The sequence below is a fragment of the Eptesicus fuscus genome, chromosome 9 (genome assembly GCF_027574615.1).
Source record: "Eptesicus fuscus isolate TK198812 chromosome 9, DD_ASM_mEF_20220401, whole genome shotgun sequence".
Lineage (NCBI taxonomy): Eukaryota > Metazoa > Chordata > Mammalia > Chiroptera > Vespertilionidae > Eptesicus > Eptesicus fuscus.
In genome coordinates, this window is record NC_072481.1 from 4,502,540 (window position 1) to 4,519,402 (window position 16,863).

Here is a 16,863-nt window from a genome sequence, read left to right on the forward strand (position 1 = left end):
TGCAGGCCCTGGCGATGCCCCTGCCAGGCCCCTGGCCGGGCCCCAGAGCGCCGCTGGCCGGGAGCGAGGGGCCGGAAGCAGCTCTGTTCCCGGGGAGCCTCCCCCGCCGCTCCCCGCCTTGGGCCTTCCCTCCCGGGTGTCCCCGTCCACAAAGGCCGCCCTGTGTGGCCTTCACGTGAGTTTTCCCGTCAGGACGCGGAACGGCCAAACCTACAGGCTAACTGGCCGTGGCAGCGCGACGGAGGCCCGGCGCACACCGCCCGCCACGTGGGCGCCAGCATTGTGGGAGGGGCTGTTCTTCCGTGGGTGCCCGAGGCTGGGCCAACCAGCCCGACGTGGGAAACTGTGACTTACAGCTGGTCTCTGAGCCTTTAAAAGGAGAGCGTCCCGGCCCGGCCCCGATTCCGGACCTGCAGCGCCATGAGGTCTCTGGTCATCCTGCCGTCCCTGCTCCTCCTGGGAGCCCTGGCCCAGCACGACTGGACGTACACAGGTGAGCCCCACCCCGGGCTGCGGGACCCCGTGACCCTCCTGAGGACCCGGGGAAGCCGGGCATTTCACCGGGTGGGAGCTCCCCACACGCGATGGTGTGTGCCCTCCCCCGCCGGCTGCAGGGCGCGGGGTGAGGGGGACGCTCCGCACGGCAGCCGTGACGCGGGAACGGGATGGATGCTCGCCCTTCAGAGGACCCGGCTCACCCGCCGCTCTTGTGCTCTGACACGTCCCTGCGCCCGGGCCAGCCTGGAGCCCCCGCCCTGTCCGACGGCAAAGCCCTTTGCTTTCTTGGTCTGTGGGTGGGAAATAAAGTCGTCACAGAGGGCTGCCCGCTGGCCTGGCCTGGCCGGGTGGCTCAGTGGGTTGGAGCATCGTCCCGCACTCCAAAAGGCTAGGGGTTCGATTGCTGGTCAGGGCACACACCTAGGTTGCGGGTTCGATCCCCAGTTGGGATGTGTATGGAAGGCGATCAATAGCTGTTTCTCTCTTACATCAATGTTCCTCTTTCCCTCCCTTCCTTCCTGCCTCCCTCCCTCCCTCCCTCTCTAAAACCAATAAAAACATATCCTTCGGTGAGGATTTAAAAACAAAACAAAAAAAACAAAAACAGAAACCAGGGCTTCCCGCAGCCTCCAGGGCTCAGCTGTCTCATGAGACGAGGCCGCCCCAGAACGTCCCGACCTGAGTTCCGGGCACCCGGGCCTTTGGGGGCCCCCAGCTGCCCTCCCTCCGTTGCCAGGACCTGCTGACACTGGAATCATCACCTCACTGAACCCCGACTTTTACCTGTGAAATCAAAGCCCCTGGCATTTAGCCCCGTGGGCGCCAAGGATAGGAAGACCACGTCTGTGGGGCTTGGACACGAAACACCCCTGCCCCGTGGAGTGCCGAGCGCGCCTGCCTCCCCGCCCCCATCTTTTCTGAGCTGCCCTGAGGCACGGGCCCCGACAGGCCACGGGCGGCCACTGGCCGACGCAGGACCAGGAGCAGACACGGTGTGGGGCCCACTCGGCACAGCCCGCCCCCGACACGGGGAAGCACCCATTCGGAGGACCTATGTCCTGTAGGCCAAGGGCAGAGGGACTAGGGACACTGCAGGGAGACCCAGGGGGTCCAGCCACAGGGGCGGCTGGCCAGCCCTCGCCGCTGCTGGGTGCTGGGCTGAGGAGCCCACGAGGCCGTGGCCCTGCTGGGAGAGCGAGGAAGAGAGGGAAAGCCAACAGCCCGGCCGCTGGGGCTTTGGGCCTCAGACAGCCACCAAGGGCCCGGAGAACTGGGGCAGCTACTGCCAGGGCCTCCCCGCCCCCCAGCGCTGGCAGGGGCCCGGGCCCGGGCCTTCGATCTTGAGCTGTGTGTCCGCCTCCCGGAGAGAACCGTTTAGACCTGGTCTGTACATCACGCAGAGAAGCGCAGAATGGACTTCCTATTGCAAAGCCAAGAAGCTGCTCACGGCCCCGGCCCGAAGTCCTCCTTAACACAAGCTGTGCCCTTACCCCTGGGGGGGGGGCGGGGGGGAGCGTGGACCCACAGTCACAGGGGTGAGACCAGGACCCACAGCTGTTCTGAGGTCATCACTCTCCCCACTGTGGCTGTGAGAGATAAATTTCCTTACTTTGATATATATATATGTATATGTGTATGTATGTGTGTGTGTATGTATATATATTTATTTATATATATATATACACACAGTGTATTGATTTCAGAGAGGAAAGGAGAGGGAGAGAGATAGAAACATCAATGATGAGAGAGAATCATTGATCGGCTGCCTCCTGCACGTCCCCCACTGGGGATGGAGCCCACAACCCAGGCAAGTGCCCTGACCGGGAATTGAACTCTGACCTCCTGGTTCATAGGTCAGCGCTCAACCACTGAGCCACGCTGGCCGGGCTGCTCTGTTTTAACCAATTGTTTGCTCATCTTTGGATCTGGCGCTTCCTTTCTTGCCCGAGTACCTGTCGTCAGTGAAAGGACTGGGGCCAGGAAGCAGGTGGGAGATCCTGCCGGCGGGAGTGGGGCCGTGTCACTGTCAGGGGTGGGGGCTGCGTAGGACACTGTGGCACCCGAGGAAACGAGGAAAAGCCATGCTCTCCGTTCGCACCAGGTCCTGGGCCCAGCGATGCCCAAGCCACGGAGCCCCTAACGCGTTTATCAGCTGCCCGTCCTTCAGAGGGAAAACGGAGGCTGTGTAGTCACCACTGTTTCCAAAACACCAAGTTGTGCCCTAACCGGCCTGGCTCAGTGGAGAGAGCACCGACCTGTGGACTGAAGGGTCCCACGTTCGATTCTGTCCAAGGGCATGTACCTGGGTTGTGGGCTTGATCCCCAGTAGAGGTCATGCAGGAGGCAGCTCATCGATGCTTCTCTCTCATCGACGTTTCTAACTCTCTATCCTTCTCCCTTCCTTCGGTAAAAATCAATTAAAAAACATATTAAACACACAAGCACACTCACACACACACACACGCACACGCACACGCACACGCACACGCACACGCACACACACATACACACACACACGCACACACACCACGTCGTGTCCGCAGGGCAGGCACTGCCATAGGGAAGCCCAGACGCCGGGGCCCCTGGAGTGGGTTCAGATGCCCCTCCCACCCCCTTCTGCTTTCTAGAAGGCAGCCTGCCGGCCACTGGGGGCCCCGGCTGGGCAGGCCCTGCTGTGAGTGGCGGGCTCTGACCTTTGCCCCAAGCGGGGTGCCCCAGGGAGAGCCCTGACCTGTGCTCCCCTTTGCTCTCTCCCCGCTCAGAGGGGCCGAGCGATGAGACGCACTGGCACGAGGAGTACCCCACCTGCGGGCGGGACAGACAGTCGCCCATCGACCTGCAGAGGAGGAAGGTGCAGTACAACCCCGCCCTGAAGGCGCTGAACCTGACCGGCTACGACGTGCAGGGCGGCGACTTCTCCATGATCAACAACGGCCACACAGGTAAGGGGAGGGCGAGGCTGCTGACCAGGGTGGTCGCAGGGCATCTAGAGCAGCGGTCGCCAACCTTTCGGACCTCACGGACCACCAGCGGTCCGCGGACCACCTGGCGATCGCTGCTCTGGAGCACAGCCTGAGGGTGACCGGCGTTAGGCCCTGAAACAAAATGAGGAGGCTCTTCCGAAGGTGTGCGGCCTCTGCCCTTAGCCTCCGTCCCCGCTGCTCCCTCAGTCCCCGTTAGCCTCTCCTGCGCTCACTCAGACCCAACCAGAGGCAAACCCAGGTGACTGACAGCGGCAAACCCAGGTGACTGACAGTGGCAAACCCGGGTGACAGACAGAGGCAAACCCGGGTGCAGGCAATGCTGCCAAAGCCACAGCCCCGCCTGGCTTTGCTCCCCGGTCTGTGCCCCTGTCTGATTTTCCTCCTTTTCCCTCTGGAGTCTGATTAGCTCAAGTGCCCACAGGAGGCCCAGTGTGTCTCAGAGGCTGAAGAGAAGCTCTAGTTTTCCCTTCCCTCCGAGAAAGGGGAGGAGGTCGACAGGAAAAGCGGGGTGTGGACGGCCCCCACGTCGGAAGCCTGGACCAGACAATGTAACAGCCATGCTCTGCGTGGGCAGAACGTCCCGGCGGCCAGTGGCCCGTTCCTTTGGGGTCCCCTCAGCTTGTCAACCAGAATACACTCACAGCTCCCGCACGTTACTCCGATTTCTCTCATGCATTTTGGAAGAGTTTTATAAATTCGCTTCCAAGATGACTTGGCGACGCTTTAGAATGGCTCTGTTCTCAGCAAGCTCCACGCCCATTCAGGTGACCCTGCTCGCGGCACGCTAAGCTCATCCGGGACCAGGGAGGCTGCCTGCCCAGGAGGCCTGACCCATCGGCCGCCTGCACCCCTCGCTGCCCCCCGTTTTCTCTTCCAGTGCAGATCAGCCTGCCCCCCACCATGCGCATGACCACGGCCCAGGGCACGGAGTACGTGGCCCTGCAGATGCACTTCCACTGGGGCGGCGCGTCGTCGGAGATCAGCGGCTCCGAGCACACCATCGACGGGCTCCGATACGTGGCTGAGGTACCGTGAGGGTCCCGCCAGGACCCCTCTCTCAAACCCACAGTCACTTCTATTTTCTTTTTTAAATATGTTTTTATTGATTTCAGAGAGGAAGGGAGAGGGAGAGAGAGAGAGAGAAACATCAACGACGAGAGAGAATCATTGATCGGCTGCCTCCTGCACGCCCCCCTCCCCGCCCCCCACTGGGGACCAAGCCTGCAACCCGGGCACGTGCCCTTGACCGGAACTGAACCTGGGACCCTTCAGTCCGCAGGCCGATGCTCTACCCTCTGAGCCAAACCAGCTGCGGCCATCGTCACTTTTCTTATTCAAACAGCCCCAAAGACTTTCTGCAGTGGTGATGGTCATGTCTCCGGAGGTTGAGTTTATTTTTCATTCATTCGCTGCTCATTGATCAGTGCTGTGTGTGGGTTCAGGCCAGGGCCCCATCCTCAGGGAAGGCAGAGCATGCGCAGTGCGGCGAGCCGTCTCCACTTCGCCTGGTCTCTGTGTGTTGGGTTCTCTGGTTTCCTGTCTTGCTCAGATCTGTCCTTAGGACGACCACAGGATCACAGGACCACAGCGGCCTCCTGGGCAAGGCGCTCACGTCCAGCCCACGGAGACCGCAGGAGAACCCGGGGGCCTCATCTGATTGGGCTGGACTCTGCCAGCTTGGCTGCCTGGAGGGAGGTGGGGTCAGGGAAATGCCCTTGGATTGCCACATTCCCAGACTCCCACTCATGCTCTTTCCATTCTTGGAGAACTCTCTGGTCTTTCCTTTGTCCCATTAATTTTCTTTTTTAAAGAGAGAGTGAAAGGGAGGGTGAGAGAGAGAGACACATCAATGTGAGAGAGACACATCGATTGGTTGTCTCCTGCACATGCTCCAACCAGGGCCAGGGATCAAGCCTGCAACCCAGGTTTGTGCTCTTGACTGGAATCGAATCCGTGACCCTTCAGTCCTTGGGCCAATGTTCTAACCACTGAGCAGAACCGGCCAGGGTGAACTTTTCTGGACTTGACAGATCTCGTGGCCTAGACGGAGGGAGACGGAGGGCGGATTGTTTGTGTGGGACGGTCTGAGGCCTCGATGGAGCCTCTGCTTTCCTCCTTCCTGCAAACCTGAAGCCTTCGGAGTCTGCACGACGGCCCTTGACCCACCTTGTCTTGCCCCCCCAGATTCACGTCGTCCACTACAATTCCAAATACGGAAGCTACGACGTAGCCAAGGATGCTCCCGACGGCCTGGCCGTGCTGGCGGCCCTCATCGAGGTAGGCCAACTCCGCGGGGCAGGCGCAGGTCGGCGTCCACACGGGCGTTCAGTGTGGGTGGGGGTCTCCTTCCTGTCCCTGCGCCCCCGTTCCTGAGCCCCCAGCCCTTGGACATGCTGACTCGGGAGGATTTCTAGCACATGTTCCTTCTGCGTCATCAAACTCGGGGACCTTGTGCAAGGTGACCTGAGAGAGCGGGGATCGCAGGGCTGACTGAACCGCAGCTGCGGGGAGGGCAAGGGGAGGCCTGCGGCCGCAGGTGCCGGCAACTCCTCTGAGTCTCTGAGGAAGTCTGGAGGGTGGGACGTGCGGCTCCGTGGCAAGGAGTAGCCGCTGAATCCCGTCCCCCGCAAACAGGTATTAAGTTGGATAAAATGGTCACCAGCAGCCACTTCAGCGCTCTGGAAGCAGGCCAAAGGCAACAGCGAACGGAGGCATTTACTTGTGGAAAGTAGCTAGACTTAAAAAAAATTTTTTTTATTGATTTCAGAGTGGACAGGAGACAGAGAGAGAGAGAGAGAAACATCAATGATGCGAGAGAACCATGGATCGGCTGCCTCCTGCATGCCCCACACCAGGGATCGAGCCCACAACCCGGGCATGTGCCCCGACTGGGTATCGAACTGTGACCTCCTGGTTCATAGTTTGAAGCTCAAACACTGGCCATGCTGCCGCTGGGCTAGAATTTTGAGCAAGAGCAGTGGTAGCTGGTGGACTTCCCATCCCCACCCCTAACCCGGTCAGCAAGGTGGCTTACGGCGGGGGATGTGGGGGGCGGGGTGCTGGACAGGAACGCCAGCAGCTGCACTGCCTGGGGCAGGGGGCTGACTGGATTCTGGGTAAAAGCTGAAAACTCATGGTTGTGGTGGTGGTGGTGGTGGGGGGGGGCTGTCAGTATAAGTAGCACATTTGAAAGAAAAGACAGAAAACGGAGAGAACGCGCAGCTCTGACAGCCTGCGGAGCAGTCCCAGTTGGGGAGAGCGGCAAGAGGCAGAGCGATCAGAAATTTATGGACGATGTCCTGGGAATGAGTCACGGAGGGCCTGTCAGCTTCCCAGAGGTGGGAGCAAATGCTGCGGCCAGCGGGAGACCCGGCTGGGCTTCGTGCTCCTCGGCCCTCACCCAGTTCCAGCAGCAGAGGGTGAAGTCTAAGGAAGGGCTCAGGGCATTTAGCAGGACCTCTGCTCAGAGCCTGGACTGACCACAGCTCCGCTGACCCTCGGTGGCCCCTAGGAATCCGGGCTACAAACTAAAACCGATATTGAGGAACTGAGCAGAGGCAGACACACGCGGATGCAGGTGGAAGAAGGCCATGTGACGGCGGAGTGCAGACTGGAGAGACGCCAAGGGTTGCTTACAACACCCAGGAGCTGGGAGAGGCCAGGAGGCTCGCCTCTGCAGCCTCCAGAGGGGGCGTGGCCATCAGGGCAGACGTCTAGCCTCCAGAACTGGGAGGGAATACCTTCCTGTTCTTTTATTTTTTATTATTAAAAAAAATATATATATATATTATTGATATTTTACAGAGAGGAAGGGAGAGGAAGAGAGAGTTAGAAACATCGATGAGAGAGAAACATTGATCAGCTGCCTCCTGCACAACCCCTACTGGGGATATGCCCGCAACCAAGGTACATGCCCTTGACCGGAATCGAACCTGGGACCCTTGAGTCCACAGGCTGACGCTCTATCCACTGAGCCAAACCAGTTAGGGCCCTTCCTGTTCTTTTAGGAAAAAAAGAAAACCACATAAAACAAAACACCAAAAAACGGAGTAGAGCAAAGACATCGGCTGCTACATACTGCTGGGAGATGTATCGTGCACTAAAGCCAGGACAACTTACTAAACAGACATACAGACAAATGAAAAACACACCCTTAGCACAATTTTAAAAAATCAGAATTCATATTTGCTACTAATGCATTATCTAAAATGTCCAGTTTTCAACAACAAAAAGTTGGGCATGCAAAGAAATTGGAGCCGAAACCGGTTTGGCTCAGTGGATAGAGCGTCGGTCTGCGGACTGGAAGGTCCCGGGTTCGATTCCGGTCAAGGGCATGTACATTGTTTGCGGGCACATCCCCGGTGGGGGTTGTGCAGGAGGCAGCTGGTCGATGTCTCTCTCTCATCGATGTTTCTAGCTCTCTATCCCTCTCCCTTCCTCTCTGTGAAAAATCAATAAAATATATTAAAAAACAAACAAAAAAAAAAAACACAAAGAAATTGGAAAATGTGATCCATATTTTAGAGAAGAGAAAGCAGTCAATAGAACTGATGCTGAGTGGGCCCAGAGAGATTTAGCAGACAGCACTTGAAAACAACTGTCATAAATATGTTCAAAGGATTTTTTTAAAAAACTACGTTCAAATCATTAAAGGAAAATATGACAATGATCCCTAAAGGGAAGTCTCAATGGATAAACAGAAACAATAATTATGCACCAAATGGAAAGTCTAGAGCTAAAAAGTGTAATGAACAAAATGAAAAAATTCACCACAAGAGCTCAACGCAAGATTTGAGGCAGCAAAAGAATCCGTGCATTTGAAGACAGAACAAATAAATTATCCATCTTGAAGACCGAAGAGAAAAGATTGAAGAAAACAAACATGGCCCTGGAGACTCATGGGGACAAGACCTCATGTCCCAACATACGTATAATGGGGGTCCCAGAAGGGAAGGAGACAGAGAAAGTGGCAGAAAAAAAGTTGAAGAGACAATGGCCCCAAATTCCCCAAATTCGATGAAAAACATTAATTTACCAGCCCAAGAAACACAACAAACCCACATCTGATAAACACCCAGACACATCAAAGTCAAACTGCTGAAAGCAACAAGAGAAAAAGAATTTGTCTTATACACAGGCTGGCGGTACAACTAACGGCAACATCTCGCAGAAACAAGTCCTCAGAAGGCGGCGGAGTGACAGTCGACCAGGAAGCCATGTCCTAAACCACTCTGAAAATGAGGTGAAATGAAGACACCCCCAGATAAACAAAACCCGAGATAATCGCTAGCAGACCTTCTTGTAAGTATGAAAGGAAATCCTTGGGCCGAAAGAAAATGACACCAGACAGTAACCCAGATCCACAGAAAGCAATGCAGAGGCCCAGAAATGGTAGCTAGATCAGTGGGTACAGACAAAAGAGCATCTACAGATACTATTTTGTTTTGTCTCAAACCCCCCCCCCCCGCCTGCCACCACCACAAAATAGCTTAAAGCAATAATAATGCCACTGTATTGTTGGATTTATAATATACGTAGATGTAATTATAGATGACGAAAGATGGGGAAGAAATAAAGCTACACTGGAGGAAAGTTGCTATATTTTATTTATTATTATTATTTAAAAAATATATTTTTATTAATTTCAGAGAGGAAGGGAGAGGGAGAGAGAGAAACATCAATGAGAAAGAATCATTGGTCAGCTGCCTCCTGCACGCCCCCTGCTGGGGATTGAAGCCACAATCCAGGCATGTGCCCTTGACTGGAATCAAACCCAGGACCCTTCAGTCTGCAGGCCAACACTCTATCAACTGAGCCAAACCGGCTAGGACAAAAGTTGCTATATTTGACTGGAATTAAGTTAGTATCAACCCGAGTTAAGTTGTATATTGTAATCACTACAGCAACCACCAAGAACATAACTAAACGTGGTCCCATGGTACACAGAAGGTGGAACAGAGGGACAAAAAAAGACACAGCACATTTATTATTTTTTATATTTATTTTTTAAATATATTTTTATTGATTTCAGAGAGGAAGGAAGAGGGAGAGAGAGAGAGAAACATCCACGATGAGAGAGAATCATGGATCGGCTGTTTCCTGCACGCCCCCAACTGGGGATGGAGCCCGCAACCTGGGCATGTGCCCTTGGCTGGAATCGAACCTGGGACCCTTCAGTCCGCAGGCCTGACGCTCTATCCACTGAGCCAAACCGGCTATGACAAGACACGGCACATGTAGAAAGCAAACGGCAAGCGGCGGTTATAAACCCCAGAAATCTGGATGTATACATGGCGGAAGAGAACGTGGACCAACCCCACTGACTGGGAAGAACCATTGAAAATAGACCTTTTCCACCCAAAGCAACTTTTCTGACGTTAAGAACGTCAACACTCATCTAAAAACGGAAGAGAGCTGGCAGCGGGCAGGACGGGGCAGTCAGGGCCTGACGGGGTCACCGGGATAGTCCGGCGTGACTTCCGGCCCTTCCCACGAAGTTGCCAAAATGCTTCAGAGCTTGTCTGCCGGGGAGAGACTGGGGAGCCCGGGCAGTCATGGCAAAGCCAGACTGTGCCCCCGCTCAGCCCCCGCGGCTCTGCCCAGTCAGCCAGGGGCCCGGCAGGTGGGCCGGAGGGGACGGGGCCAGGCTCCCCACCGAGGTCACTGCTGTTTCCCCTGCAGGTCAAGGACAACGCGGAAAACACCTATTACAGCAACTTCATTTCTCACTTGAAAAACGTCAGGTATTCAGGTAAGGGAGGCAACAGCGGCAGGAGGGAGGAGGAATGAGTGTGTGGTGAGGATGGGGGTGGGGGGTGGTGGTGGGGAGGGTGGCAGATGAGCCCTGTGAAGGGAGAGCACCCTCCCTGTGCGAGGTCTCCTTTTCCGGCAATTCCTGCTGTTCCAGGCCTCGAACCCGCTGAGAGCCTGGTCATAAACTACCTGTCCATTCCCACAGCTGGGGCCTCTGGACGGCCAGCGCTATCTTCACTTAAGTGCTCTCCCCCGCCCCCCCCCCCCCGGCCCCAGCTGGCAGGGTGATCCTGGTCCCTAGAGAGAGGTGTCCCCCTCGGTGTCAAGCTGAGACGAATCTCTAGACCAGTGGTCGGCAAACTCATTAGCCAACAGAGCCAAATATCAACAGCACAACGATTGAAATTTCTTTTGAGAGCCACATTTTTTAAACTTAAACTTCTTCTAATGCCACTTCTTTAACATAGACTCGCCCAGGCCGTGGTATTTTGTGGAAGAGCCACACTCAAGGGGCCAGAGAGCCGCATGTGGCTCGCGAGCCGCCGTTTGCCGACCACGGCGCTAGACGGGAGCCCCTCCTCATCGTGCCCGGACACGCAGACGGGGGCTGGTCTTCCCGCCCTCTGCCTCCGGGAGGCCAGGTCTGGTCAGAGGGTCGCCTGCTCCCAGGGCCAACCCTTGACCTTGAGCAACAACCACGTCAGCTTTGAGGGCGTGGCTTTGGGCATCCCACTGTGGCCACGTCTGTTCCTGCCCCTCCCCCGAGCCTCCCGCCCTCCCGCCCATGGGCCTCCTGCTTCTCACTACGGGTCAGCCTCGTGCCTTTCATCTCTCGTTACCTCGCAGGTTCCAGGGCCTTCATTCTGACAAACGCCCTCCATGCCCTCGCCCCCCACCCCCCATCTTCCCCAAGCTCACCGGCCAAAGCCCAGACCAACTCCCAGCCTGTAGCCACGGCTGGAAATGGTGGGGAAAAACAGACATCGAACGGGCGTTACTGTTGTTCACAGCTACCGATGTGGACAGGTCCTGAGGCTGCGCGTAGAAACCTTAGACGGCTCCTCCGGGCGCTGGCTTCCCCCTCTCCAAAATGTCCCCTTCATGCTCCTCTTCTCCCCCGAAACCCCTCTGCCCTGGCCTCGGCCCACAACGGCGACGATGATGATGAGTCACACTCAGGAGCACTGGCCTGTGTGCTGGTCCCATCCAGCACTTTAAAACACCTTCCCCTTCCCCCGCAGCAACCCTCCTGACCATTCCCTAGTCACAGAGGAGCAGCCTTCAGGGCGGAGAACCTGGCCCGGAGGAGGGAGCGGAGGGGTCTCCCCCCAGGTCTCTGCTCTTCATCCTTCCAGGAAGCAGGACACGGGGGAGAGGTTTCCCAGGAATCAGCTTCGGTGCCCCCCCGCCCCGCGTGGGCCAGGAGGTCTGAAGGTGGTGAGCTCTGAGCCGAGCTTCCTCCCAAGGGGCCGCCGCAGTCCCTCACGTCCTTTGTCTGCGGTCCCCTCTGTTAGGACAAAGCACCGTTCTGAGCGGCCTTGACATCCAGGACATGCTGCCCCCAAACCTCCGCCACTACTACAGCTACTGGGGCTCCCTCACCACGCCGCCCTGCACGGAGAACGTCCACTGGTTCCTGCTGGCCGACACCGTGCAGCTCTCCAAGGCTCAGGTACCGCGTGCAGCCCCTCCCCCGGGCCCCCCTTTTGACTGCCTGGCTAACAAGAGTGCTCCCCCGAACCCCACACAAGGCCAAGTGCCGGGCTCCTGCGGTGTTCTCCATGGACAGGGCTGCTGGGCCGCCCTCTATTGCCAGGGGGGATCTTACCAGTGCTGTGGCAGGGACGGGCAGACGGGCTTCACCAGCACCCAAGGAGCCGTAGCTCAGGCAGCAAAAGGACGGAGCCCGGGCCAGGCCAGGGGAGGGGAGTTGCACAGTGAAGGCGAATACTCATTGGGGGCACTCTCGGAGCCTGCCGTAGGCCCTGGAAGTACACAATCCCGTCCTCCCGGGCTTGCATTCTGACTTCACCAATGGCTTTGGGCAAGGACAGCATCACTGTAGGTCTCTGCCATCGCAAACTCCTGGAGCCCTTCGAGAAGGGCGGTAGCGGTCATCCGTTCCCCCCCAGCTGAGCATAGGCACAGGACTTGTTGAGCTACATAAAGGGCAGACGTACTGCGGGTGCAAAGCACAGCTGACATTTCCTTTTGGGTGATATTCTTCCTCAGGAAAAAATATTGCTTTTTCTTACGCTTTTCATTTCCCTCCTCCAGGGAAGGTGGAGAGACCCATATTCAAGGAGACCCATACCCACACACAAAAATGTTGCCAACCAAAAGTTGGAAGTGCCCCAGATACCTAATAGAATCAAATGTAAATTATCTCTGGAAATGTGCACCTTAAATCCATATGTTGACGAATTTCCACCAAGTTACCGGAAATGAGCTTAATTAGAAACAAAATCACAAATTACACAAGGAAAAAGACACTATGAGTGGGCGTCAACAGAAATAGACCTACACAAGTTTCAGGCAGCAGAATTATCTGTCAATATAAAATAAGAATGTTTATGTATGTAAAACTGCATAATAGGTATAAGCATGTTTAATATGTTTAATATGAGTTTTAAATATGATAAAAGAACAAAAAGTATAAAAATGACCACATAGACTTGAAAAAAACAAACCCAAATAGAATTTCTAGAATTGAAAAGATAGTAAAAACAGAGTAAATGCATTTAATAGACAGAGCTGAGAAAATTATCTAAAATGAAACACAAAGAGAAAAAGAGGTGAAAAAGAAGTAGAGAGACAGAGAACAGAGTGGAAAAGTCTAACAAATATCTAGTTGAAACTCTAGGAGAAGGGAGGCTGCATAGAGAGGAGGTACAATTTGAGGAATATTGGCTGACAAATTTTCAGAAGAGTTGAAAGACACCAAGTCATAGACGTATTCAGTAAGCCCCATGAGTCAATGTAAATTTTACTCATTTTATTTAAAAAATATTTTTTATTGATTTCAGAGAAGAAGGAGAGGGAGAGAGAGAGAGATAGAGAGAGAGATAGAAATATCAATATTGAGAGAGAATCATTGATTGGCTGCCTCCTGCACACCCCGCACTGGGGACTAAGCCCTCAACCAGGGCATGTGCTTTTGACCGGAATCAAACCTGGGACCCTTCAGTCCACAGGCCGACACTCTATCCACTGAGCCAAACCAGCTAGGTAGGGCTCAATGTAAATTTTAAAACATCCCCCGCAAACCCCCCCCCCCCCACATATTAAACATATCAGAGTGAAACCACAAACAAATCAAAGACAAAGGAAACAATTTAAACATCAGCCAGAGGGGGAAAGAACAGATTACCATGAAGAGAGCATGATTACACTGACAGCAGACTCCACACAGCAGCAGTGAGAGTCGGAAAGCAGTGGAATCATCTTTTCAAAGCACCAAGAGAATGAACAGCTGACCTAGAACTATACATGCAGCAAAAATGCCTTTCGAGGATGTAGATGGAATGCAGATATTTTCAGGAAAATGAACATCGAGCTTGCTGCCTGGCACGTCTCTGTTTACTTCTTCCTCCCCTTTCTACTGTTGACCCAAGACTCGTAGAAAATGATTGAGAGAGATTTTTGGAGGAATAAAGGGATGCGTGTCCTGTGCCTGACAGGTAGCACCCGGACCCTGCTCTGGGCTTGAGATCTCACAGCTGTTTTCTCCGAGTTGCCCAAGTCCAAGATCGAGTCCCATTTCTAACGAAACTCTTTTCCATCGCCCCTGTGTCCCTGCCTCTCCATATGTCACTCCTTGTTGCCTGCAGATTTGGAAGCTAGAGAATTCCTTATTGGACGACCACAACAAGACCATCCGCAATGTTTACCGCCGGGCCCAGCCCCTGAACGACAGAGTGGTGGAAGCCAACTTCGTGTATCACTCTAATTACCGTAAGATCAACTCTCATTTCTTCTTGGCCATTTGGTGACTGCTGTTTTCCTCCGTCTCTGGTGGACCTCTCTCTCCTGGCCACCGAAAGGGGAGGGGAGTCGTCTGAGCAGCAGGAGGCTCAGATGGACCAACATGTACCGGGCGTGGCAAAGGGGGTGACTCGTTTTCCTAGTCCCGGCAGCGATGCCCGTGAATGGAACCGAGGGGTCGATGAGGGTGGGCGGCTGTATGACTTACTACCTGCCTGGTCCTGGCCACAGACAGTAGGAGAAGCAAGATGTCAGCAATATCCAGACACTCCCATCAGAGTGTAGGCCCAAGTTAACCTCAGTGTCACCCAACCTAAATCATTCCCACACACTTGAATCTTAGCCTGTAGCCCAAGCCATCTCAACTCCTCCTACGTATCCCCTCAAGGGAGGGGGGACCACACTGTTAGCCACATTTTCTTGGGGATCAAGCCCTGACACCAGGGTGCTGGGCGTAGGTGGAGGCCGTCCGACCCCCCCTGGAATCGCTAATCCACTGGGTCAGGCTCCGACGTCGGTTCTGTGGTTGTAAGAATATATTCTGCAGTTCTCCCATCTTTATTTTTGTCTGCTCTGTCTCTACAATCTATTTCTATTTACCATTCCCAACACCTTTATATCCTCTAACACAATGGAATCAGTTTCCAATCAATATTACCCCGTCTTTACCTGTCTCTTTTAAGATTTTTAACCTTTTGCACTCGGATGTCGAGTGTGACTCGACACGGTTAGCATTAGAATAAAGGAATCGAGAAAAAAGCGAGTGCAAAGGGTTAAATCTCCGTACTTAGCCCCTCCTCAAAATATGCTTTTCTCCCCATCTTTCCCTCCTGGTCCATTTATTGGTTTCCCTCGCATCAGTTTGCTCCTCCAATATGATACTAAGAGAAAAAATAGCGAATCCAGCTATAATGATAATTTCCCCATATTATACTACAGACCAGCGGTCGCCAACCTCTCGGACCTCACGGACCACCAGTGGTCCACGGACCCCCGGTTGGCGACCGCTGCTCTGGACGATGTTAGCAGTAACGCTTCCTTTTTCAAAATGCTGGCATCTTCCTCAGCAGGTCCAGTTGCTAGCAGCCTAGTCAGAGGGAGCTTAGACTCTATCTCTCTCCTTGTTCTGATTTTGCCAGGTTCCCCAGTTTTCCCAACTCAAAATTGACACAATTTTTTCCCAATCCTCACCTGAGTATATGTTTTTATGGATTTTAGAGGGAGAGGAAGGTGGAGAGAGAGAGAAACATCAATGTGAAGGAGAAACATCAATTGGTTGCCTCCTGCATGCCCTGACCGGGGATCAAACCTGCAACCTAGGTAAGTGCTCTGACCGGGAATCGAACCTGCAACCTTCTGGTGCACGGGATGATGCTCCAACCGGCTGAGCCACCCGGCCAGGGCCACACCAGTCCTGCCACAGGGACAGAACGTACAGCCACATCGCAAATGCTTCGTCTACTTGGCAGGGGCAGGGATGTCACTCCGGTGTGCCCTCACGAAGGAGCTCAGATGTCCCTGGTACCGGGGCCGCGTAGGCCACGCACTCCCCGTCGCTGTTTGCCGTGGGCCCACCGTGGCCCTCCTGCGTCTCCTTGCCTGGGATGCTGCTGTGACTCCCGGGAGAGAGTCAGAGGCTTCCTCCCACCCCGCCCTGGAGGGGCCCGAGTGATGGCCCGCCTTCGCCGATGAGGGAGCAGAGGGCGTGGCGTCAGGCCCACCCTCTGAGCAGTGATGGCCTCAGTGGAGCCGGTGGGTGACCCACGCGCTCCGCCTAGTTCTGCATCTCACGGATCTGGAGTAGGACCAACCCTTCCGTGAGGAAGGGCCTGAGAGCCAGGGCAGTGCCCAAGCCAGACGCTGGTCAAACACAGACCACGGGCAACTTACCGGAAAACGCCTACGTCCTCTACGGCGAGGAAGGGCCACTGGGCATCCCAGGAGAAACTGAGGTGCAAGAGTACAGACCCGCCTTCGACATGTCACCCCTGGCAGCCGGGCAGCCGGCCAGCCTAGATTCAGACCCAGAGAAGATGCCGGAAGCCAGTCGGACGGGCACGCGGGCACTCGGAGGCATCACCCACGCTGCCCTGAGCTCAGTGTGGGGAAGGGCATCTGCTGCCCCACGTTCTCTGGTTTCATGGGGACCCCCCGAGCCTTGACCTCTTCCTACGAACTCTTCTTTTCACAGAACACGCTCTGGGCGCTGAGCTCCAGTTCTACCTGCGCAAGATCGACGGGAAGCTCGATGCGCTGATGAGCTTCATTGAGAAGAGAGCGAGGAGAAGAGGCTGGTACCACTGAGCGTGCGGCGTGAGCCGGGCAGGAGGAGCCCGGCCTGTCCCAGGACGCCACCCCCTGGGCCCACCGCTCCCCCTGACGCACCTGCGCGACTTCTGATTCAAACCCCAGACCGTCCTCCCGGGAGGCAGCGAGCTGGCGGACACGTCTGAGGAGGGACGTGAGGCGACACCCGGTGGGAACGGGTTGGAACAGGAAGGAAAGGGCTGGGCTCGCCTCCCGTCGAATCCTGCTCGCTGATCTTTCTAAACAACAAACCGGCTCCGACCTCCCCGTAGCGTTTAGATGCAATAAATGGCTTTGGAAATGTGTCACTGGGGCAATGTCTCTTTTCTCCTCCTCT

At 55.2% G+C, this 16,863-nt stretch overlaps 1 protein-coding gene across 1 annotated transcript; it reads left to right on the plus strand.

Annotated features, from left to right (window-relative positions):
* Positions 1-420: 420 nt before the first annotated feature.
* Positions 421-16,523, plus strand: CA6 (carbonic anhydrase 6). The gene is made up of 8 exons (XM_054720681.1): positions 421-493; positions 3,261-3,440; positions 4,360-4,508; positions 5,667-5,759; positions 10,164-10,233; positions 11,750-11,907; positions 14,066-14,189; positions 16,411-16,523. The coding sequence occupies exons 1-8, from the start codon at positions 421-423 to the stop codon at positions 16,521-16,523; spliced, it is 960 nt and encodes a 319-aa protein (XP_054576656.1).
* The last annotated feature ends 340 nt before the right edge of the window (positions 16,524-16,863 follow it).

What these genes read in the sequence shown, in the direction of transcription:
- CA6 (XM_054720681.1), top strand. Translation starts at nt 421, where the DNA reads ATGAGGTCTCTGGTCATCCTGCCGTCCCTGCTCCTCCTGGGAGCCCTG. An exon ending in GCACGACTGGACGTACACAG is followed by an intron (nt 494 to 3,260) that starts GTGAGCCCCACC and finishes CTCCCCGCTCAG; the next exon opens with AGGGGCCGAGCGATGAGACG. An exon ending in GGCTCCGATACGTGGCTGAG is followed by an intron (nt 4,509 to 5,666) that starts GTACCGTGAGGG and finishes TTGCCCCCCCAG; the next exon opens with ATTCACGTCGTCCACTACAA.